General features: G+C 36.5%; 1 protein-coding gene across 5 annotated transcripts in view; it reads right to left on the bottom strand.

The window, feature by feature from the left end:
* Nucleotides 1-25,614, bottom strand: part of LOC150102365 (mitotic checkpoint serine/threonine-protein kinase BUB1 beta-like) — a 386,807-nt gene that overhangs the window by 74,691 nt on the left and 286,502 nt on the right. For 4 of the 5 annotated variants that reach the window (XM_090399214.1, XM_090399216.1, XM_090399218.1 and 1 more), the window contains 2 exons: nt 23,298-23,471; nt 16,931-17,151 (listed from right to left, as the gene is read on the bottom strand). In XM_090399214.1, the coding sequence (XP_090255340.1) occupies nt 16,931-17,151; nt 23,298-23,471 (395 nt within the window). The remainder of the gene's footprint in view (nt 1-16,930; nt 17,152-23,297; nt 23,472-25,614) is intronic. The other variant, XM_090399217.1, reaches the window with a different exon arrangement.

Genomic DNA, 25,614 nt, shown 5'->3' with positions numbered 1-25,614 from the left:
GAGTCCCATTTCACACTATATCATCATCTTCTAACATGGAGTTCTGATAGTATGACGAGGACTATGAGAGTAACTACGAGAATAACGTCTTCACGGTGAGACGGGACCGTGATCTTCTGTTTCCTCCATAACCACAGCCACCATCATACCAACTACAGGTCAAGGTCCAGGCTGGAAAGCCAATTCAGGGCCTCATCCGTCACCTTGTGGATGTCCTGTAGGCCACCACCGTGAAATTGGCACCTTGGGCAGTGTACACAATATGAATAATCGTCCGAGCCACGGGTGATCTGACAGCCCCCATTTATGTAGAAGATAGCCACTTCTGCCCTGACTAGTTCTGATCCTGTTTATGGATGACCAAAATCTTCCTAGGAAGATCAAAACCAGGCTGCGGAGCACAGGGATCTTCTATCAGGAAGCAGTTTGTTGGACCAGAATTCTCTCCATGTCAGATACTGATGGCAGCGCAGGTGAAGAGAGTTTGTCCATGGACAGAGAGGCTTTCTAGATTTGAGGCGAACACTAGGTGGGTTTATGATAGTCTGGTGTAGGGGTAGGAGTGGGTTGTTCATTCCTTTATTAAATTCCTTAATCGAGGGGTGATTGAGACAGCCTTCTCGTATGCATTAAGGGAAGGGCCACTACCCAGTGGCCCTTCCTTTAATACATAGCAGTATACATGTCCGCAAGGAGATGTGCTTTGCATTATGGGAGATACTGAGACATAGAGGAGAACAATAGCTTCATCTCTTCATTCCCAGTTTCTGTGTTGTAGTGCCTACGTGCACGTAACTTTTTTGTAAGTTCCTTTAGAAAATGGCAACGTGACGTTGCCGAAATATCGGAAAATATTTATTAAAGTTTAATTTAATTTATATCCTTAACTACATTGTTCTATTCCTTAAGTGTTTTAATAATACTGAGACAAGGAGTGATGAGAGCTTGGTCCACCTTTGCTCAGAGTTGCCTGGTGCTGTACTACCTTACCTCAGTCCTGAAGATATTATCAGGCACAAACTTTGTTTGCTTACACTTGGATAAAGGATTAAACTAAATTTATTATAGTCTAACCAAGTGCAAAATAAACTTCCAACAAATATAAATAAATTAAATATTTATATATTGAGAAATCGAGAAAAATTGGGGGTGCTGCAGTTCCGCAGTGCCTATGCACGAGCCGCCCCTGATAAACATATTCTCTAAATCAATCAAGTGAAATAAATGAACTAACATATGTTGTACTGCTAAGTTGAAAAGAGCAAATTAGTGCTTTGTTCACAGATTATGTTATATGTTTCTACTTGGACAAATATAGCAGCATCTTTACTCTCCAATAAATAAGCTGCATGTTGGAATCCTGTTGTGATAATGTGGTAAATTAATTTTATTATGGGGGTAATACTATGTTACTTACTGGACACCTGAAGGGGATTGGAAAAAGTTTTCATGTTGGGACTAGAGCAACATGGATATGTGGATTATTTAAAGCACAGCTCACTCTCCATTAGTCTATGTTTGCTGGACCTGTAGCACATCCGAGGTGCTACCAAGTGGATAGTAATCCACTCTACTCAACAGGCTGTAGGTTCACAATCTTGCTGTACATGAATTTCAGTGAATTTAAATAAATATAAAATATTTAATTAATTTTTTATTTATTAAAATATTTAATATAATTTTGCCCAATCAGAAAAATCTCCACCTTTCTCTCTTCTGCAAAGGATAAGCATCCAGATCTCAAACATCCCGGTGTCTGCCAGATTCCTTGCTCTTGTGGGTTATCTCATTTTGGACAAACAGAAAGATCTGCTTTTATTCGGCTAGAAGAACACAAGTCTTATATTGAATACCTGAATCTGAACAGTCTGGACTAGCAGAGCACACCATCACCACTAGACAGAGCTCATTGGAACAAGACAGTCTTTCACAAAAGTCAGTTCTTCATGGAACGGCTTTATAAAGAAACATATGAAACTTTACTTCACTTTAACAGATCCGATGGTCTAAGTCTCTCCCTTTTGGGGGAGATAATACTTTTTAAATCAGCTAATCTTTCCTAACTTTTATTTATTTTACTTTTTAATTGTGTGTGTGTGTGCGTGCATGCATATATTTTATTTAATTATTTATATTTTTTTATTATTTTTTAATAAGTTCAGAAATTTAATGACCTTGTTTAGTTATCTTACGTTAGCTACTTAGGCGGTGCCTTTTGGAATTGTCAGTTATTGTTCTATCAGCTTTATACTGAAGATGCCTGTGACACTAAGGCAAAAATTATACTAATCCATAATATTTTACAAGAGTTAATTCTGATATTATAATTACTTATATATTCCTACTCATGGTAATTCCTTATTGAAACAGATTTCAGCGAATGTCTTTAAGGTGATGAATTGATGCCATTATCTTGCCTACTGGAAGATTAAAGTGATTTGAAAAACTAATACTGAGTCTCCAAAATAGGGTTTCTGGATCATCTAGCCCTTAGCTCACCCACACTATCAATGTAGTATATGTTTACAACCTTTCATAGATGGGATGCATGTGCATCCCATCTTTGAAAGGTTGTAAACATGTCAACTAATGCATATCAACAACATATTAATAAATATCAACATGAGTTAATATCTTGATTTATTGTACCCTTTCCCTCAGTGCACCAGATATATTATTTAATGAAATAGTATATATTCAAATTATATTTTAAGTTTTAATATTCATTTCAAATTAAAAATCTTATGCAATAAGCAGTTAAGCAAGTTTCTTAACAAGAGATAAAAGAAATCCTTTTTGAAAACATAGTGGTAGTTACTTTTACTGGAGTTTTTTGCCTGGAGGGTGGTGAATGAATGGAATTCATTGCCTGACTTAGTTGTGAGCTCTTCGTCTGTAAATGAATTCAAGAAGAGATATGACAGATATTGTTTTGCTAGTTTGGGTCTCCCGCGATGAGTCTACTGACTCCATGGAGATACCCGTAATAATAATAATAATGTAACAGATGTAATCTCATCCCTGCTGATGATCATGTTCTTTGGCTGTTGCACAATTATTAAGGCCTTACGATCCACTCACTCTTTCTCACCCCATCACACATTCCCATAAAGAAAACACTTCAAGTCTGATTCCTATATCCCATCCCCACTCCCTCCAAAAAACTTCAGCTTTATCTTGTGTCATCTAGGTGAGAAAATGATATAAAACACAGAAGGAAAGAAATAACATCAAAGTGCTTCTGCAATGAAGCAGAAAACAATTGCCTTTTGCACAAGAGGTGTATTATCAATATTTAGCTCTTTTAATGCCAGACCTAACTTTGCACAGATGTTGCAGACATCAGTATAGGAAGTGTTTTGCTCAAGAACTTAAATATATGCTTTTTTTTGTTGTTTTTTAACTTCCTTGATACACTTCTTTGAAAATCATGGCCTAAGTAAGGGTGTCCCAAAATTCACACAAGATTTAAATTTAGCACCATTTGTGCGGTAAAGTATTGCCAACGAGAAAAAAAAGACAGTGAGACAGCTGACAGTTCAGGGTTATTAAAAATGGAGCGCTACACGAAAGAACAACGCATTTTCATTGTTGAGCAATATTTTAAAAATAATGAAGGTTTGGCAGCTACAGTTAGACCATATTTTCGTACAAAATATGGTCGGAATAGTGATTTAACTTCATCAACTCTGAAAAGAATAATTAAAAATTCAAGGAAACTGGATCAATTAGTGATCTTATACACTCTGGCCGTCCTTCAACAGAAAACATCGAAGCAGTTTGTGAGAGTGTTGCTGAGTCCAGGAACATCAATTCGGCACCATGGTCTTGAATTGGGCATTTCATGAAGCTCTCTACAGTATATTCTCACGAAAGATTTGCATCTTTATGCTTACAAAGTTCAATTGACTCAAGAACTGAAGCCTACTGACCACACAGCGAAGAGAGTTTGTTGAATGGATTATGGAACAACAACAACAAGTGGATGCTTATTTTTCAAACAAAATCATCTTCAGCGATGAGGCTCATTTTCATCTTGATGGCTTCGTTAATCGACAAAATTGTCGCATTTGGGGTTCAGAAAATCCACGAGTGATTGTTGAGAAACAAATGCATCCACAACGTGTCACTGTTTGGTGCGGATTTTGGGCTGGAGGCATCATTGGTCCATTCTTCTTCGAAAATGCGGCTGGTAAGGCAATAACGGTTAATGGTGTTATGGTAATCCAGTTTTTTGTGCCTAAATTGCAAGATATGGATGTGGATGACATGTGGTTTCAACAAGACGGTGCCACATGCCATACAGCCCGAGAAACAATTCAATTACTGCACGAGTCATTTCCTGGTCGTGTAATTTCCCGTTTTGGTGATCAGAATTGGCCGCCCAGATCATGTCACTTAACGGCATTGGACTTTTTTGAAGTCTAAGGTTTATGCCAACAAGCCCACGACCACCCACGCCTTAAAAGGTGGAAATTGAGCGTTGTATCAACGAAATTCAGCCACATTTATGCAAAACGGTCATGGAAAATTTCGACAAAAGAGCGCGTATGTGCCAGCAAAGCCATGGAGGCCATTTACCCGATATGCTATTCTATGCATAACCCTATACTGTATACTTTATGAATCAATAAGAAATTACAATTTTTAATTAAAAACCTGTGTTTTCTATCAAAATTACTTCTTGCGTGAATTTTGGTACACCCTGTAGTTGGTGGGAGGGAATTTTGAAAACAGCAGGGAATAAAGACCATCATTCAAAGTGGACAATTTCTGCAACATGACATAATCACAATAATTACTGCATCTGGAGTCGGTTAACAGAAAGGTGCAAAAGTATAGACAGAGATATTACCACTTTCTGCATAAGTGCCAAAGGATATGAGGTTGTGAATAGCTGAAGGGAGGACATTCAACTAGGAGTGAAACTTGAATTATATCACGATCTAAATTACAAAGCACAGAACTGGTTAAGAAAAGATCAACAGTGTAACATAAGTGGAAAGGATTGTCAAGTTCTAAGGCTGGTAGATGAGTACTGAGTGGGAATTCAACATTCTAAAGCAAATCACAATTTGCTTTAGATTGTTGCTTACAAGAAATAATTCAGCTTCTCTCTGAGGTTTTGTCAGTGGAATTCGAGAAAGGGAGCCAGGTGAAATCATTCAAATTATCAAGGAAGATGATTTCACTATTAGGATAGCTGAATTGCAGGAAATCAAATTTCAAGGATAAGCAGTCAAAGAATGAGAATGACTTTCAGAATTGAACAAGTAGTGCATAATGAGGCAAGGAAATCTTAGACATAAAAGAGACAATTCAAGAATTGGCATCCTGTGAGAAGGAATATCAGATGACAGAAGCACATGTAGCAATCCTGGTGGTGAAATGAGTCCTACATAGTAGTTTGGACAGTTAAGGTTGACTGTAGTTATAGCAGTAATGCAGTATTTGGTCAAATGCAGATTTTTAACTGTGATGCACTGACTTTATTATCTTGTTAGCAGTTCAGAGGTGAAAGAAAAAAGAGCAAATACAACATGCATCAAGAGGAGATGTAAAAATTCGATGCAACAAGAAAAATTTCTTGCATAACAAGTACATCGAGTTTTTACAGATAGGCAAAACCCAGAATACCTGTAAATAATCTTTTCCTTTAGTATTCAGTATTGTATGTAGCATGTGTACAGCCCAACGGGAATTAGCTCTCTTTAAAAAACAAAAGATGTAAAATTGTAAAGGCTAAAGGAAACGCCCTAGTCAGAAAGCCGTTTGAAATTTTGTTTACAAGTTTGACCTTAAGTAACCTCAAGGTCAATGCAGAAAGGGGACGGCAAGATTCAAACGAATGTTCCACTAGCTGACATAATCTGATTAGAACATGAAGACGGAGAATGAAGGGGATAGGCGAAAGTTCCAGAACCAGGAATCACATAATAACTTAAGGGTTCGCATAAGTGCATGCAAGAAGTGCACGGGGTTGAAAAAACTGAACCCAAGGTTTTGGAACCAAGGAGGATATAAGACAGAAAGAAAAAAGAGGATGATAGCCGGATGACATAGTATGAGTTGAGAGTGAAGTCCTGATGTGCCAAGGAGAAAGCAGAAGGGCTAAAGGGAGAAATGGTGCATGCTGTCAGAGCCCAGAAACAAAGATGACCAGGGGACAAACAGCCAAGGAGCAGCCGAACTTTTCAGTGAGCAATTCTGTTCTACCGAGTCCGTGAAGGCCCCAACAAATCGTGACCCTTCGCCAGTGTCTTTAGTATGCCGATGAATAGTCACCCAAGTCCCGCAAGCTGACCTGACGAGCTGTCGGTAATCCAAAGACCTAGAAGAAAAGAATAAAAGAAAAAGAGGATCACAGGAAGTCGCAGCCAGCGGAAATTTGAAGGATGTGCCCTTATAAAAGACAGCCCATGCAAGTCTGTATATTATTTTGTTAAGACTGTGTGACAATTTTAAGGATAGGTTAATGAACTGATATTAACCTATCCTTAAAATTAATAGCCTAAGTATACTTAAAGACTATCTGTTGGGAATTTGTTGATACATCTATGAACGAGTTTAGCTAATTCCTAGGGAATTATGTATGTTATGGCTTAATCTAATGCATATATATATATATATATATATTCATTCATGTATAGTTTAACTTAAGAAATTGTTGTATTGATAGTGACATGTCTTCAACGCTGCTTTTCCAAGTATTGAGAATTTTAAGTTTTAAAAGAGGTATACCGTGAGTAGACATATCGATACAAAATTAATAATGGAAAAAACTCACGTACAAAGATTATTTAAGAGTATAATTTTCGCCTGCGTGTCACAGGCATCTTCAGTACATATTAAACTCAAATTAAACAATAACTGACAATTCCAAAAAGCACCACCTAAGTAGCTGGTGTAAGATAACCAAAAAGGTCAATAAATTTCTTAAAAAAAAAAAAAGAAAGCTAGGAAAGATTAGCTGATTTGCAAAGTACTATCTCCCATAAAGGGGATAGACGTAAGCCGTCGGATCTGTTTAAGTTAGGAGAATGAAGTAGAGTTTTACATGTTTCTTTATAAAGGCGTTCCATGAGGAACTGACTTTTGTGAAGAACTCTTGTCTTTCTCCAATGAACTCTATGTCTAGTGAAGATAGCATGTTCTGCAGTCCAGACTTTTCAAGTTTAAAGTATTCAATATAAGATGGGTGTTATTCTAGCCGAATAGAGGCAGATCTTCCCGTTTGTCCGAAATAAGATAATCCACAAGAGCACAGAATCTGGTAGACATCTGGATGATTAAGATGTGGAAGCCTGATCTTAGGAGAAGTGAGAAAGGTGGAGTTCTTTTAAACGGTCGAAAGGCAACAAAAATATTCAGTGGGTTTAAAACTTTTGCTATACATTCACTGATGCCTTATGAATATTTTTGTTGCCTTTTGACCATTTAGAAAAATCAGTATCCAGGTAGATACCCAATATCACGAGAAGGTGAGGATTGGATATTAGGTCAGAAGCCCTGGTCGGTTCTCCACATTCCTTTAAAGGCTATGTGGAGGTCTCCTCTTAGTTATACAGCTTTGAACCTTAAACACCCCTTAGGATGTTTTCTGTAGCACTAAACATTTTATTACCTGAAGAGAACTTTGTTAGTCTGAATATATTACGCACCCTCTGGTAGTGATGCAATCACAGCTAAGCTGTGAAGCTGTTACTCTGTAGTGAGATTTGTGCTTTCTGGAAAGATGGCAGAAGATCACACTAGGTCCTCCAAATCTGAAATGTGTGTACTGATACATACATGCTGGTATGTATCAGTACCACAGTGAGAGAGAGAGAGAGAGAGAGTGTGTGTGTGTGTGGTGATATCTAGGCTTTGTTATCTACTGCAATTTCTTGAGCTTGTAGTAGAGCTTTTATCTACAAACCTAAGAGTCACATGGATGTCTGTTTGAGTGTTGTACAGATTCTCCCATTGTGGGTGAAAAACAGTTGGTCGTGTGGGATGGTCTGAAAGAGATTTTATTTTTATTCCATATAACAGAGACAGTTGTTGATGCTGAAGTGACAAAGGTGGTTCATTTGCCTTGACGTACATACTAGGAATAGGTGACATTCGAAATGCTCCAGTTGCAATTCTGATGGCTTGGTGGTGAATAGGGTCTAGCCATTGCTGAGCATTCTCCCTCAAAGAAGCATAAACCTGGGACCCATAATCAAATTTAGATCTTTTCAAGTCCTATTAGAAATGAAGAAAAGAACACATGTCAGCACCTCAAAGGTAGATAGGATGCATAGAATGTTCATTGCTTTACAACACTTTTCTCATAACTGATATATGTGAGGGAAGAAACTGAGTTTGCTGTCAGAGATGAGTCCCAAGAATTTGGCTTCCAGTGAAACTGGGATTAATCCTAATCAGAGTTCTGAGACAGGATGAAGACATCCATAGAAAGTGCACAGAAACTGTCTTCTGCTGTGAAACTCCAAACCCATTCTGAGAGATGGTGAATGGCTTGCTGCAGCTATCTTCACCATTTTCTGTCATCCTCATATTATGAGTATATGAATGATGACAGAGAAGATGTGAAGCCATCCATATGGAGGAAGTTGGAAGAATGTAACAAGCATAATGCTTAAAACTGAAGCTTGTGGGACTCCCTTCTTGATGAAAAGAGCAAGTGTCTCACTAAGACCAAGATTGTGTGGGTCTTTCAGTATCCCAACTCTCCAAGCAGTGTTGTTTGCTTTTCCATATCAAAGAAAACATACTAAGATGCTTGCATTTTAGGATGGCATCTTGAATGGAGGCCTCCAGCCAGATTAGATGATCAGTAGTAGAATGATATTTTTGAAAGCCAGATTGTGATCTGGAAAAAAAGTTGTTTCTCTCCAGAAACCATAAAAGACGAGAGTAATCATTTTTCTCCAGAATCATGCACAGCTGGTCAGAACAATTGGATAGTAATTAGTCATTTTGGATCCTTCCCTGGTTTGGACAAGACAACAATAACTGCCTTTTGCCATGTGGAAATATGCTCTCAGCAAATTCTGTTCTAAAAGTACAACAGTTGATTCATGGATGACAGTGACAAATGTTTTACCATCTTGTAATGAATATTATCTGGTCCAACAGAAATGACAGTATTTAAACAAAATAACTCTTACTTTTTCTTTAGTGAATGCCTGTTGTAATTGTCAGTGCTATTAGAAAAATGCTGAATTTATTTTTCTGTTCTGCTTTGTTTTTTTGGGCAAGGAACTTGGGGATGGGAGGGAGGATAATGTTGATGTTTTAGCAAAAAATCTCCCCAAACATATTGGTAATCACTATTGGATCAGTAACTGTGCATCGATTGTGTTCAAAAGATAGAAAGCTGGTGGGTGGTATATCTGCATTTTATTTTCTGAATTTTATCTCTGACTTCTTTGATGTTGACTGTTTTTGTTAATGTATATTAGATTCAAGGTTCTTTTTGACTGATGCAGGATGTATCTTGCTAGAGCTCATGCACATTTGAAAGCAAGGAGGTTTGTTGCTGTTGGGATATGTTCAAAAAACATCCCAAGCTTTCTTCTGAGCTTTGGTGGCTGCCATGCAATTGTCATTCCACCATGGCTTAGGGAAACATGGAAATTGACTCAATGTTTTAGAAATTTCAGTTGTGACAGCTTGTGTGATAACATCACATGATTCTGCATCTCCTTCCATCAGCAAAGCAGTCACTTTGCTGAGAACTGAAGTTGAATTGAAGATGGCCAGTATCCATTTCTTCATTAGGAAATATCCAAGACGTTATCAAATTCTATTCCCTTTACATCACTAAATGCTTGAATTATTTTATCTTCTTCAAGGGGAACAGAGGTATCCTTACCATGTGTTGATGGTCTATCTATTAAAGGATTCCGAGTCATGTCTTTGACCCTCTTTGGTGCACATTCCATTATCTTTTTTTATTAGTGGATTCTCATGTAATGAGACGATCTATGGCATATCCTCAGGAGCAGAGCCTTACTAATTTGTCTCCTTGATTTGTTCTAAGGAGACAGCAAGCAAGCCATATCATTCTGGGATGTTGTAATTGCGAGAAACTGAATCAACATGAGGGTTTGGTTCCTGTTGACACTTGTTTACAGCTGCCTTCTCAGCATAAGAGGGTTTACCAGATGTTGCTTTTTCTGGTATAATGCCTCTTCATCTCCTAATAAGTAATGCATTAATTTATTTTTATTTTTTGGATCTTCTCATCCTTTTACCTTTTGCATGCTTAAGAGTAAGCTGGATGGTCTCCCTCACAATTAGGGCATTTTGATGTTTTGCAAAGACCATCCTGCTCTTGCAAAACACTGAAATGCCCTGACTGCTCTTGCAATCTTTGTTTTCATGGTCTTTACTGCCACACTGGGCACAGACAGCAGAGCCATAGTAGGAGCTTGAAAATGATCATACTTCTCACCTTTAAAACAGTGTAAAGGCTGCAGGATGTAGTCTTAATACACGGTTGAGATAGTTCACTTTGACAGATGTTTTGGTGCATTGAATGAAAGGATGATATTCCTTACATTCAATATCCTATCAAGTCTACGTATGAATATTCTCCTCTCCATGAGTATCAGTATTCTCCTATACTTCTTAATAGGATATCCTTTTAATATCCATCTATAAAAATAGAGAAAAAACATTAAAACTTATTTGCAAAATTATTAGCTAAGTTTCACAGGCATTTTCAGTAGAGAATTACAGAATGGCAATCAAACAACAGACACTTCTAAAAATCACCACCTCCATCGACAATAAAATGTCAAAAAAATAAAAATATACTACCCCAACACACACACACACACACACACACACACAGTATACACCAGTCATACGTCACATTACGTTCCAGACCACTGTCCAGTCGTGTAGCAAATCGCTGCCTCTGCTGACTACAATAGTAGTCCAAGTGAGGTCTTATCAAGGCCTTGTAGAGGCAAAATAACATCCTTATCTTTAGAGTTGTATTTGCAATCTATGCCACATGCCCCATGAACTTCAACTTCTTATCTATTAGCACTCCAAGATTCCTAGCCTCATCAGTTTCTTCTAGCCTAATCTCACCAATATAATAAGACACTGGATATCTAATCATGCCGAAGTGAATGACTTTACATTTACTCACACTGAACTGACACCTATTTTCCCATGCCCACAATTCCAGCCTATTCAAATCATTCTGCAAGTACTGCATATCAGCAGCATTCCTGATTACCCTACTATTGCTTGTCAAATCCTTCCCAATATCATTAATGTAGATTGAATAACAGTGGACCAAGCACTGATCCTTGTAGTACTCCACTTCTTATTTTAAACCTTGCAGACTCAGATCTCCCGTATACCACTTTTTGATATCTATCAGTCAGCCATCCTCTTATCCATGCTAATATTGTATAACCCAAACCCATTTTCTCCAATTTATGCAACAGTCTACCATGCTGTATTCTGTCAAAAGCCTTGGCAAATTCGAAAAGTCCCATGGTGTATCCATTCCCCTTGTTCATTGCAAAGTAGATTCCCTGTCAAATCATTTCTGAATGAGAGTCCTAACCATTTTTTCCAAAATCTTCACCACCAGTGGACCTGAGATACTAATAGGTCAGTAGTTGGATATATCGGTCTTTGCACTACCCTTGTGCAATTGGAATTACCATACATTCCTTCCATTTCTGTGGAATCTGCCTCATGCCAACAGTCTTCACAGACAGTCATCGATGCAACTGAAAATATGCTAAGAAGGGAAAGCAGTATTAATAAAACCCTCGCACATCTCCGTCTTACAAACATCCCTCAACGATTATAGTAACAGACTACAATTCACCTTAGGAACAGAACAAATCCATCAATTTCTTAAACCTGACATTAATCAGAAGCAATAACAAGATAGCTACAAAGATATTCCACAAACCCACACATATCGGAAACTACCTCCATTTCAATTCATACCACCCATGTTCCATCAAAAAATCAGTCATCCTATCACAATTTATCAATGCCTACAAATTCTCAACCAACAGCAATTATCTTAACACAGAATTAAAGTATTTAACACAGGTTTCCAAAAATCTCAACTATCCTACACATCTAATAAATTACGCAAACAATATGGCAAAATCCCATCATAATGATAATACAACCAAAACAGACTTCCCGACACGTATGGTCATCAAATTGCCATACATCCCAAAACACATACAAAGCCTACAAATACATTTTCAAAAACACGGACTATAAGCTAGTATTCACCACGAACCAAAAATTAGCAACTCTCCTAAAACCTAAAAAATCTCTCACACACAAAGAAATATTCGAACTCCACAATGTTGTCTACAAATTTCCTTGTCAAGAGGACTGTGACGTCACCTACACCGGCTCTACAATTAGGTCCATATGGACTAGATTACAAGAGCACTTCAGGGATTGCAATATTCCCATTCCGGAATATCTGAACACCAAAAAACATCGCAATAAAATAAAACACAGAGTACAGGGAAGACTGAGATTGCAGCTCACGTCCTTGAACTAAAACATATCCCCCAAATCGACAAGGCCATAATCATAGACAAACAAGACAACGAAACAATGCTAAGAATATCCGAAACTATTGCCATAAAATGCGATGAAAATTCTATCAACGTCCACCGCCCCTACCTAATTTCCGAATGTTGGACGATCCAGAACCTACAATTTAAGCCATGCCTCCGGCCATGTAGCGACAACTAATGCGCTTATTTGGCAGTTGCAACTTTCCCCTGACATAGCCCTACACTCATTTCTGACAAAGTTCCTAAGTTGGTCACACGACCGAAACGGTTCCACACCCCGTTAACCCTACCCCAATTGCCACAATAGTTTTACCCTCCCACTCCCACAAAAATGCGCCCTATTTCAAAATGATACATGTATACATTTATATATATATATATACATTTATATATATATATATATACAGGGTGTTCGGGATAAATTTGACATATTTATAATTAATTATATTTTTCCGTAAGTTACATGTATTAACACACACTTCTCTTCATTTAAAAGTTTGGACCCTTCTTCATTCATATACAAGATGTCAGAAAGGATGGATAGCTGGAACCCACCTGAATCATGGAAGAGAATAACTTGTATCATGATGATTCGTGCCCGCCATCAAAATAAGGATATTACGACTGCTGCCCAATGCTCCCTGAATACAGTAAAAACAATCAGGCATGAACTAGAGACTTGCAATGGTGACTACGAGGATGTAGCAAGAAGAAAGATCCCTAGCAGACGATCTGATTGCGTTCGTACAGCAGAATTCCTCGCAAATCTGCAGGAACAGGTGTTGAAGAACCCTGGCATTGGAATTCGGGCTTTGTTCGTGGAGTTGCTAACTGTAGTCAAGCCCTGGATAACAAGGGTAGCCAATGGTAGGCCGTATGTATGGCAGCAGGATTCGGCCCCTTGCCACACCTCTGGGAAAAGTCAAAAATGGTTGTCTGAAAATTTCTACGACTTCACCAGTCCAAATGTTTGGCCTCCAAACTCCCCAGACCTTAACCCCATGGATTATTTTGTATGGGGCGCAGTTGAAAAAGACACCAATCGCACTTCCAGTAATACAAAAGCCCAGTTAATGGATAAAATTAAAACAGTTTTTGCGGCCCTTCCCAGGGAGACTGTAGCATCAGCTTGTTCGAGGTTCCGAAGCAGAATTGAAGCTGTGATCGATGCTAATGGTGGTTATTTTGAGTAAATCTTGTTGATAGTATTGTAATTAACTCTGCCTGTAATGTTTTTTTGTCAATTCATTAAATTTAATAGATACAAAGAAGATTTTCTTTTTCCTTACGAAACTGTCAAATTTATCCCGAACACCCTGTATATATATATATATTAACCCGGGTTATCCAACTTATTTTCCCGCGTCTAAACCCCCCCCCGCTTGTAAACAACCTTCAGCAAGATCATGGAAGTGGAAGACATTGTAGAATCAAAACAGGTATGTACCAAAATTTTTCCACCTCTTTTATTCTACCTTAATTGCCTTCTGTACTCACCAATAATGCCCTAAATATATATATCCCTCTTGAGTATTGATAGCCAATGTATTTAAATAAGGGACACTACTAAACAAAAACAGGCTATAATAGCCGTAATTATAATAATAGTAAAAAGTCATCTTAAGATCACTTTTTACTTCTACAAAAAAAAATGCAGGAATTGGCAGTATTACATCAGAACTACTTAAAGAAGGGGAGAATCTATTGTAAGTGCACACCACAGAATTTGTCAGCAGGTGTGGAATATTGGTACACAATTTTTATTCACATTGAAAAAAAAAAAAAAAGGAAACAGCAAGAAGTACAATAATTTTAAGAAAATTGAAGCAAAAATGGAATCCAATTTTTTCCAGGGTGGATTTAGAAAGAAAGGGAGTACAATCAACTATATATTTACATTCCATATCATTGGAGAAAAATATGTAGAACATAATAAAGTAATGTGCCATACTTTTATTGACCTACAGAAAGCTTCGATTCTATTTGGCATAATGCTGTTCGGAAAATTCTACAACATTATAGAATAGATAGCAAAATAATACTACTGCACAAATCCCTGTACTCTTCTTCTAAAATTATTGCTGAAATCAAGAGGAATTATAGCACTCCCTTTCCAAAGGAGCATGGGTGCAAATTATCACCAATGTTATTTAACCACTTACTCAAATATGTTGTAAATGAAGCCCTGGAAAACTGTGATATTAGAGTGATGGTAGGAGAAAGAAGAATAAACCATTTAAAGTTTGCTGGTCATATTAATCTTCTAGCAGATGACAAATGAGATCTTCAGGAAATCATGACAAAATTAACTTGTACTCTTAAAAAATATGGCTTAACCATGAGTACCCAAAAATCAAAAACAATGGCAAATATCTGTGCTTCTGACCAAGAATGAACTGCTATAGGAAAAACTGAAAAAAAAAAAAAAAAACAGGAAAAACTGAAAAAAATCCTACTTGAGGATAGACCCATAAAAGAAGTCCATCAGATTAAATACCTAAGCAATAATAAAGATAGAAAATCAAAACAATATTAGAACAAAAATTTCAAAACGAACAGCACTCCAAAAACTAAAACTATGGAAGATAACAAGCTTACAATTACAAACAGATTATGCCTCATTGACACACTAGCTAAGTCAGTACTTCTGTATGGCAGTGAAACTTGGACCTTCCTAAAAAAGACGAAAAAAGGTTATTGGCATTTGAAATATGGTGTGATATAGGCAACTCCTAAAGATACCATACATTGACCATGTCACAAATTATGATGAAAGACAATTAGTTCTTTTGCTGGTCCAAGAACTATTATAACTAAGATTCAAAGGAAACAACTCATCTGGCTTAGTAATATCAGCAGATCTAATGGTCTCTCAATGCAAGTTCTTGAAAGATTTATCCCAAGACCTCAAAAGAGAGGTACACCTAGAATAAATTGGATAAGCAATTAAGAAATTGGATAGGTACTTCATTTACAGAATTGAAAGTGATGTTAATCAAGGACTGAGTGGAAGATTGCCTGATATCTACCCAACAGTGCTTTGTGGACTATAGGAAGAAGAAATCCTGTTGTCTAAAAAAAATTTAAGGAGTATCACTTCTTATTTCTTTCATTAATCCCAAATTTCCCCTTTACTCCTTTCATGTCCTCGCAATACATGCCTATTTTTGGATTAAAGTCTTCCAATTACTATCAATGTATTTTCTACTATTACCAATACATATTTGTATATTTAAAATTGTTGGAAAAAAAAATAATAATGCAGAAGTCATTATTTCTCCATATACAAGTAGTGGAAAGGGGTACTTTCCGCTACTTGTATAGATTGAAAGGTATGGATAGTGGCCCTTCCAATAATGAATAGCATTATACACATCTAAAAAAAAAAGGGGGAGCTGCTTTGCATTATGGGATACTAAGGCAATCGATGTGAAGTCATTAACTTCTATATACAAGTATCCCAGGCATGAAGATACTCCACACACAATCTTTGTTTGCTTACACTTGGATAATTGATTAAACTAAGAATATAATTTTTCTTGACATATTTAAATTAAAGTATAAGCAAGTAAATAAATCTTCCAACATCTTTCTCTGATTCAGATTAATCTAATAATAAGGTGATACACTTTTTCACTACTTGGATATGGAAAATACATGACTTCTGCATTACTTCAACCTTGGTATCCTCAGCCACAGAATGATTGTCCCGTCCTGCAGTAATGAGCTTAGTAGAGATCTTTACAGTCAATCAGTAAGAATAAGCATGATAGTGTTGATCACTCAGTTTTTGGAGAGGTATCCCTGCATTACCTCAATAAAGGTCGAAACCAGTCTGGGGGAGGACTTGCTCTCTTAAGCTTTCTGCTTAGTCTCCAGAAAGAACAGTAGGACTGTGCACTCTAGTAGTTTGTCACTTTACCAAGCAAAGGTTTGGCATGGTGGCAGTAATTGTATATGGTTGCACTGGGCTGAGGTTCTGCTTGGTTGTCAGGTGGAGTTTGACAAATTCCACAGTGACCACTTTCTGGCACTGACAAGTTTACAGATACTGGACAGTGACCTTTTAAAGGTCAGGAACTTTGCCAGTTTCAACATGTTGTTCCTGGTCTGGGTAGTGGCCTTTACCATAATGTATAGTATTATACATGTCTGAAAGAAGTTTGCTTTGCATTATGGGACACTAAGGCAATTGATGTGAAGTCATTAGCCTCTACATACAAGTAGTTCAGTCACGAAGATATTTTTTGCATACATTTGGATAAAGAGTTAAACCATGAATATAATATCTCAGCATGTTTAATTTCCAACAAATTAAAATTATAACCTAGAATTTTTTTGCAATCAATTCTTACCAAAACTAATTAGTTCTCCTATTACAATATGAATCTTTGTTTTCATCTGGAAAAAGTTTGGCCTTGATTCCAATGGAACTGACAGCTGTGACAGCATAGTTTTTATAACCTCACTATCAAAAGGATTAATATCCACTATTTTGGATGCATGGGATGTTTCACTTAAATAATTTTCCTGATGTTGCAGTACAGAAGATTCGGGTAATGGACAAGGATCTTCACTGTATGAACAGATGGGAGATGAGTCAATTTCATCTTTCTTTTTAAAAGGTATTATTTTTAAAGTTAAAAAAAAAAAGAAACAAATATACAATTTTTTACAAATTACATTCTACCTTAAAGTGTGAAATTAGATGTGATTCTTATGAATTGCATTATCTATTTCACATAAATTTTAAACATAACATCATTGAATAGTGAATGAATATCAGCTGGTTGCAATTTATTAAATGGGTGGCTGCACTGCATAGTTCAGAAAGCCTGCACAGAGGGACGAATTCCCGATGATTGGAAAAGAGCTCTCATGGTACCCATATATAAAAAGGGAAATAAAACTGAATGTGAGAATTACAGAGGTATTTCCCTACTGAGTGTTCCTAGCAAGATCTATGCAAGTATACTTGAGAAACGGTTGAGAAGAATTGTGGAAGAAAAGCTTGGTGAAGAACAAGCTGGATTCAGACCAAATAGAGGCTGTCAGGATCAGATCTTCACTTTACGACAAATAGTCGAGAAGGAATGGGAATATAACAAAGATCTGTATCTAAGTTTTGTTGATTTGGAAAAGGCATATGACAAGGTGCCAAGAGAGAAGCTATTCAATACGCTACAGTTATATGGTGTCAATGGGGCATTATATCAAGCAATACTTAGTCTTTATTTGAGTTGTAAGTCAGCAGTTAGAATTGAAGGAAGTACAGGAAGATGTTTTAATATTAAATCTGGTGTGAGACAAGTATGTACATTATCCCCTCTGTTATTCATTATCTATATGGATCACATTATGAAGGAAAGTGGTATTAAACGTGATATCAAAATTTGAGATGTTAATGTCAGTTCTTTGCTTTATGCAGATGATGTTATACTTCTAAATAAATCTGCTACAAGTCGGCAAGATTCTCTCACTAAATTGAATAACTGTTGTAATAGATATGGTATGAAGGTCAGCATTAAAAAGACAAAGACAATGAAAATAGGCAGAATCAATGAAAATGTCAACTGTGTTGTGAATGGAGAACCTGTGGAAGAAGTAAAACATTTCAGCTACTTAGGCACAATTTTTACTGAAGATGGTAAGTTAAATATAGAAATAGACAACAGAATCAGCAAAGCTGGTATGGTGGGAAGTCAATTGAATAAATTCATATGGAATAAGAGAGAAATTAGTCAGAACACTAAATTAGCTGTATACAAGACAGTGTTCAAACCAGTTTTAACTTATGGATCTGAGAGTTGGGTCAGAAGTAAAACACTTGACCAAAGACTAGAAACCGCAGATATGAGAGTCCTGAGAAAGATTAGTGGCATGAACAGATGGCATCAATGGCAATATCATATTAAAAATGAGGATATTAGGAAAGAACTTGACATTGTCAGCATCCAGGAATGTGCTAGCAGAGCTAATTTCAGGTGATATGTTCACTTAAACAGAATGTGCGAAGAAAGATTAGCAAAACAAGTGTTCTCTGCTAGGTTGGCAGCAAAACGACCCAGAGGAAGACCAAGATATAGGTGGATTGATACGGTACAAAGTGCCTTAGACGATAGAAATATAAGATCTGGTAATGATGTTGGAGTCTTGACAAGTAACAGACTGATTTGGAGGAAAATTGTAGATAGGAAGTTAGTAATGATGTAATTTTTTTCATGTAGTACTATCATATCCTGTACACCCCTTGAGGGTACATGGCAGGAATTTGATGATGATGAATTTGCCTTCCAGAGAATATAATTATTCTCTCTTTCCAGCTAAATATTGTGTAACAGCAAATCCAATTTAACTGTACAAAAAGTTTAACACACTTCTAATTAATGTTGAAAGTGAGAGGTTACTTGCCATATATATCTGCCCCCCCAACTTCCCTGTGCCATTTCTCCCTATTAACAAAGAACCATGGCTTACTGAGTATATATTTCAGTTCAGCTAATCTTGAAGCATATAAGAAAAATTTTTATTTATTTCCTATTGTAAATAAAGTGGAGTCTCAGTGGAAAACTGAAGAAATTCTGATTGATTCAGCTAATTCAATCAATCAAAACAATGACTTCTCATACCTATCATAGCTGACACAAGAAGTCAAAGAAGCAGTCCTGGAAAAGTGAAAAGTATACTGTCAGTTCGTAGCAAATTAATTGGCAGATGCCATAAAAGAATACAGAGAAAGATGTGAGAGTAACTAAACAAAACACATGGGAAAACTTTGGTAAGAATATAGAAGATAAACATCAGGAATGTGGTAAAATGTCATAGCAACAATTGAAAAATAGTCGCCAGAACATTTTGCCTCCACTATTAAAAATAGTAGCATTAAAGGAATCAAAGATGATAAAGGTGACATGAAAAATTGAAGACAGTCTAAATGTCTGAAGTAATTACTTTGAAGACCTGTTAAATGAAACAAGCAGCAACAGAACAGTAGTAAATATTGAAGAGAAATTCAAACAGGAGTACATATCAATACTTGAAGTAAAAAAAAAAAAAAAAAGCTATCAAAAGTCTGAAATATATATAAAGGCAGCTGGAAGAGATAATATTTGACTAGAAAGGCTCAAATATCAAAGAAATGTTTTGCAGTGGCTACACTATAATTCAGAAAGTCTGGTTAGAATTGAATTCTCAGTTCCTATTTATAAAAAAGGGAATACAACTGAATTTGAGAAGAGTTCTATACTAAGTGTTCTAGGTAAGATATATGCAAACATACTTGAAAAGAGGATAAGTAAAATTGTTGCAGAAGAACCACCTGAAGAAGAACAAGCTGGGTTCAGGACAAAAAGAAGTTGTCAAGATCATATTTTCTGGCCTGGTTGGTCAGTTAGCATATCTGTTCTCCAGCCAAAAGGGTTCGAATCCTGCTGTGGGCATGGATATTTGTGATTGCTGTGAAAATACTAGTGGTGGGTGGTAAATGGTGTAGGTGTAGATGATGATAGTAGTTGCAGTTCATTGCAGTTGATGCACTGAGTGGTGAAGACAGCTGTAGGTGCCCTCCCTCAATGAGTCTTTGGACTCCCTGGAGAGATCACGTAATAATAATAATATTTTCAATTTACAAAAAAAAACAATAGTTGGCAAATCATGAGAATACGATTCTGTAGTTAAGTTACACAGATATGGAAAAGGCATACGACAAGGTGCCAACAGAAAAGCTTTTCAAAACGCTACAATTCAAAATGTTAGCAGGCTACCATGTTACCTGGAAAGTGTCTCAACGAATAAACGATTGTTACTATGAATTCAACTATTATGAATCAACAGGGCATCTTATTTTAAAATAGATTTCATTATGACATCAGTTGTTCTGAGAGAACAAAAAGGCTTGTGTTTTTTTTTCAGGGAACAGGGACGATCTGAAGATACATAATTTTAGCAACTTTGAAGCACGAAGAAAATGGGGGCTGTTGTGTTCAACATCACGCTAGAAATGTAAACATGGAAACTTTCTAGTACAATAGGAAAACTATATTCTTTCAAAAGAACAATAATTCATCACAAGTTAATACACACATGAAGCAGGTTTAGAACTAATTTATGTAGGTAACATTAAATGAAAAACTATTACTGTAATATAAGTTCAATTTTCAGTTTCAAATTGAAATGTTATCTTTGAAGTGCTTAATAGTGGAATTTTTAGTGATCTGCTATGACAATATCCAACAATTTTAACAATTTACTTTTCTTTTTTACAACAATTATAGCAGACAGTCTCCTTTAGAATAACATTTGCTAGTGCGACATTACATTTTTTCAGTTGTTTTAGTAAGTCAGTCTGTTATAAATAATTGTGTTTACTAGTTAGTGAGGTGGCTAAAGGATGATTCCCTTTAAAATAGCACTGGTGACATTTTTAAAGCAGACTGATTATTGCATGTTACATTATAAAAACTAAACGTGTGGACAGACTTATGTGTTCGTCGAACATGTTGTTTATTATTTTAACGGTATAATAGAACACACAAACTAAGTAAATAATTAATTTATTAACTTGATGCTGATATGTCGCTGGTGTTATAACCAGCATCTTCAGAGCACAAAAACACTGTTTGTCACAATACGCGAGACTAAAACAACATGGTGTACTTAAAACAAAATTGTAGCAGCAACACAAAGACTAGAGTCCTGATTTTGGCGCCCTCTATCTGAAAAAAAAAAAGGCTATCATATATTACTAGAGTCCTAGAAAATTGCTAGTTTTTTCTTAATAAATATACAAACAAATTGATGGGACAGCCATGGGCTTCCCCCTTTCCCCCCCAGCCAATTTTTACATAGAGCACCTGGAAAAACAAGCAATCAATACAGCCACTCTCAAACCAACACTTTGGCTACGCTATGTTGATGATGTGCTTGCTATTTGGCCACATGGCCCTGAGACATTGAAAACATTCTTAGCACATTTAAATAGCCAACATCCAAAAATCCACTTTACTATGGAACTGGAAACCAACAACTGTCTGCCCTTCCTGGATACACTCATCACATGTCTCCCAGATGGTTCCTTATCATTTTCAGTTTTTAGAAAACCCACACATACAGGCAGATACTTACACAAACAATCACACCATCATCCTTCTCAACAATATGGCATATTAAAAACGCTAACCCATAGAGCGAGAGCAATCTGTTCCAATGACAAGGCTCTTACTGCTGAACTGACTCACTTACGCCACACCTTCTTGGCCAACGGCTACAATCCACATAAAATAAACAAAATACTAAACACTCCTAAGAAACCCCTCCCACCATCCACCACAGAGAACTACAACAAAACAGTCACCATCCCTTACATTAAAGGCACATCCAAAAAGATCTCAAGAATTCTCAATAAACATAAACTACGCACTACATTCAGACCATGTAGCAAATTAGCCACCCTCATCCGCTCACCCAAGGACAGCATTCCTCCTTTATCACATCCAGGAGGCTACCAAGTACCCTGCTCATGCAATCAAGCCTACTATGGTCAAACAGGAAGAACTGTGAACATCTGCATCAGCGAACATAAAAGATACGTCCGGAATTATCAATATGGGAAGTCAGGCCTAGCAGACCATGCTCTGGATACCCCTGCACACAGGATCAACTAGAAAAACACAAAAGTACTACACAGAAACCCGTATAAATCAGAGAGATTGTTCTTAGAGGCGACAGAAGCCCTGAAACACACTCCAAATCTCAACAAATATGGCTGTATTAACTTGCCGAAGATCTGGGAGACAGTCATATTAAGAAAAAACTAGCACTTTTCTAGGACTCTAGTAATATATGATAGCCTTTTTTTTTCAGATAGAGGGCGCCAAAATCAGGACTCTAGTCTTTGTGTTGCTGCTACAATTTTGTTTAAGTACACCATGTTGTTTTAGCCTCGCGTATTGTGACAAACAGTGTTTTTGTGCTCTGAAGATGCTGGTTATAACACCAGCGAAATATCAGCATCAAGTTAATAAATTAATTATTTACTTAGTTTCTGTGTTCTATTATACCGTTAAAATAATAAACAACATATAAAAACTAATCTTGTTGAATCTTATGTACATTATGGTAAGAGTAGAAAGTTGATAAGTTAGATTTCTTATTAGGAATTACATAGATTTTCAATGTTAGAATTTGAAACAATCTCACTGCGTAGAGTGAGAACAGCTTTAGTAAACCGATTAGATTTTAGTTAAGATAAAAAGTCAAATGGATTCCATTTGACTTTTTATCTTAACTAAAATATAATTACACCTTTATGGCATTCGTATAGTGAAGGTATGCAAGTTCTTTTCACTAAGCTTTGATATCTTCCAGGTCTACCTACTCACTGATGAGACCTCAAAAAAGGTTGAAACCGGTCTGGGTAGTGACCTCTCCTCATAATGTAATGGCAGTATTACATCTCCTAGAAGCTGTGTTTTACATTATGAGAAAATATCAAGAATAGTGAGGGAGCTTGCTCTACCTTTACTTTGAATTGCCTTCGCCGATAGTTTTTCGGCATGAAACGTATAGATCGTAGTTATCGATCTTTAGTTTCGCTTACTGGCTATAAAACAACAAAGGCTGTTTATCCCCTAATTTTCTAAACCGATTAGATATCGGTTAACAAAATATCAATTAAAAATTCTTGATTCATAGAAGAAAGTCAGAAAATTTATACCAAAGTACCTTTGCACATCACAACGAACAGTTGATTTATTCTCAGTGACTGCTATACTTGGATTTTTAGAATGAAGTTTCTGTAAAGAATGCCGACAGCTAGGTGTTAAACCACTTGAATATCCTGCAGAGCTACTTGATGAAGATTTACTGAAATATTCATGACTGCATTCCATGATAATACTAAATATAAAATTAATTCATACTTCATTAATTATATTAAATTGTCAACTAAATTATATTTAATAATTCAGCAACTTAATTTATTAGTTAAATTGATGTGCAATATGTTAGTTTATTCATTCATTATATGTTTTCACGATGAGCAGCTCACTTAAATTAAGATAGACTGATTTGTGGTTTTATGGTGCAAGGACAGCGAAGGTTATACTGCACCAGTTTATACTAATTACATCCCATTTATAAACTGAATGTAGTCAGTATAAGGGACCACGAAACAGTATGTTGAAAAAGTATGAGCTGATCTAGCAGCTGCATCTGTGATGTCATTTCTTAAACCACTTGAATATCCTGCAGAGCTAATTGATGAAGATTTACTAAAATATTCATGACTGCATTTCATGATAACACTAAAAATAAAATTAATTCACACTTTATTATATTAAATTAACTAAATTATATTTACTAATTCAGTCAATTTAATTAATGAATTAAATTGACTGAATAGTTACAAGAAGATAAATTAGTGAATAGTTTAAAATATATGTACAAAGTTCAGTATTACTGTATAATGCATGCAATCTGTCCAAGTCTGATAACATATGGATGAGTGTATAGGGCTCAACCAGATAAGTAAAAAACATCATTTTTCTCTTATGTGAAGTGCTCACACTCCACCATAATATGACTAATGGTAATTTCTCACACACAGATGGGTCATCAGCCCTCAGTAAATGTGTGATATCACTGTGACCTATGTGGAGCCTAGCAAGAACAACTTCCTCTCTTCTGTTCCTATGTTGACTAAACTACAAATGCTTAATTTCAGGTTTAACCACATGCAATTTGTTCATCAGTGCTTCCTGCCAGGAGTGTTGCCATTGGGCAATTAACTTCAATTTTATAAACTAGATGTAGTCATTATAAGGGACCATCAACCAATATGTCAAAAAAGTATGAGCTGATCTAGCAGTTGCATCTGTGATGTAATTTCCCTTAAATCCGATGGGAATACACCACAACTGAACATCAAAATTAAGTCTATTTTGTACAAGAGGTGTAGCACCTCACCAAGCACTAGGTGTGTATTATACACCAGGGAGGAGATAGCCTGGAACAAATTGTCTGTATGAGTTATATACTTTTGGTAGAAGTTTTATTTGATATGCACAAGTACAAGCTGAATGGCATGCAACTCTGCTGTAGTTACTGCAATTGAGCAAGATCTGGTTGGAGATTGTAATGCTGGTAACACAACAATACAGCCAACAGAGATCTCTGCTCTTGGACCATCAATACAGATAAGCAGGAAATCAAAGGCTACTCTGTGTGTGTGCATTAAACAACTGAAGGTAGACTGATGAGGGTATGTGAAACTTCTGTAGTTGACAAAGTGAGTGGTTGCAGGATAAGGTGCAAGCCTACCATGGAGGAATGCTGTTTTTTTTTTTTTTTGATTCAGGCAATGTTGTCAAAGCTAATGCCAATAGTTTCTAAAGCCTGTAATGTTCATGCCAAAAAGTCAGATGGCTGTCTGATATGTGTAATACAGGACCTTCCAACATAGAGAAAAGAGACTAGTCCATGTACGATGATCTGGGACTATTTCTAGGACATAATTGAGTGACAAATGTTTGCGTCTAAGTGATTAAGGGGGGGGGGGGGTCATTTGTGAAAGCTAGTAGTTAATTGGATGCCCTAATGATGGACTGGGTCAAATCACAGGAGAGTGGTCTCTCTTGCAGAACTGTAAACCTGGGATCCATAATCAAGCTCTGAACATCAATCAGACCAATTCTGTAGTGGATATAGTACAGATAGATGTTCAATAATTTTTCTGCACTTATCCTGAAGATGACAAATGTGTGTAAAGTTGTCTTTCTGTCAAAGATAAGTTCCAAAAACTTGAACTTTCATAATAACTATAACACTTTTTTTGAAGGTTAGTCAAGTGAGTTTTAATTTATCGTCCTACATGTTTCACCGATTTTTGCTATCAGCATCTTAAGGGAATACAATTGGTAAGCTATATGAAGGTAACAGACTAGGTTTTTAACTGACAGTTCTAATTCATACAAAATTAGTATTGTGCGAGACAATGCATGTGTCTCGGGAACATGATTTATTTGTCGCGAGACATAATGTA

This window comes from Typopeltis vanoorti, chromosome 10, assembly GCF_054136105.1.
Source record: "Typopeltis vanoorti isolate ZY-2024b chromosome 10, IOZ_Tvanoo_1.0, whole genome shotgun sequence".
NCBI classification, from domain to species: Eukaryota; Metazoa; Arthropoda; class Arachnida; order Uropygi; family Thelyphonidae; genus Typopeltis; species Typopeltis vanoorti.
Note: the sequence above shows the minus strand (reverse complement) of the source record. Positions and strands in the feature narration are given on the sequence as shown.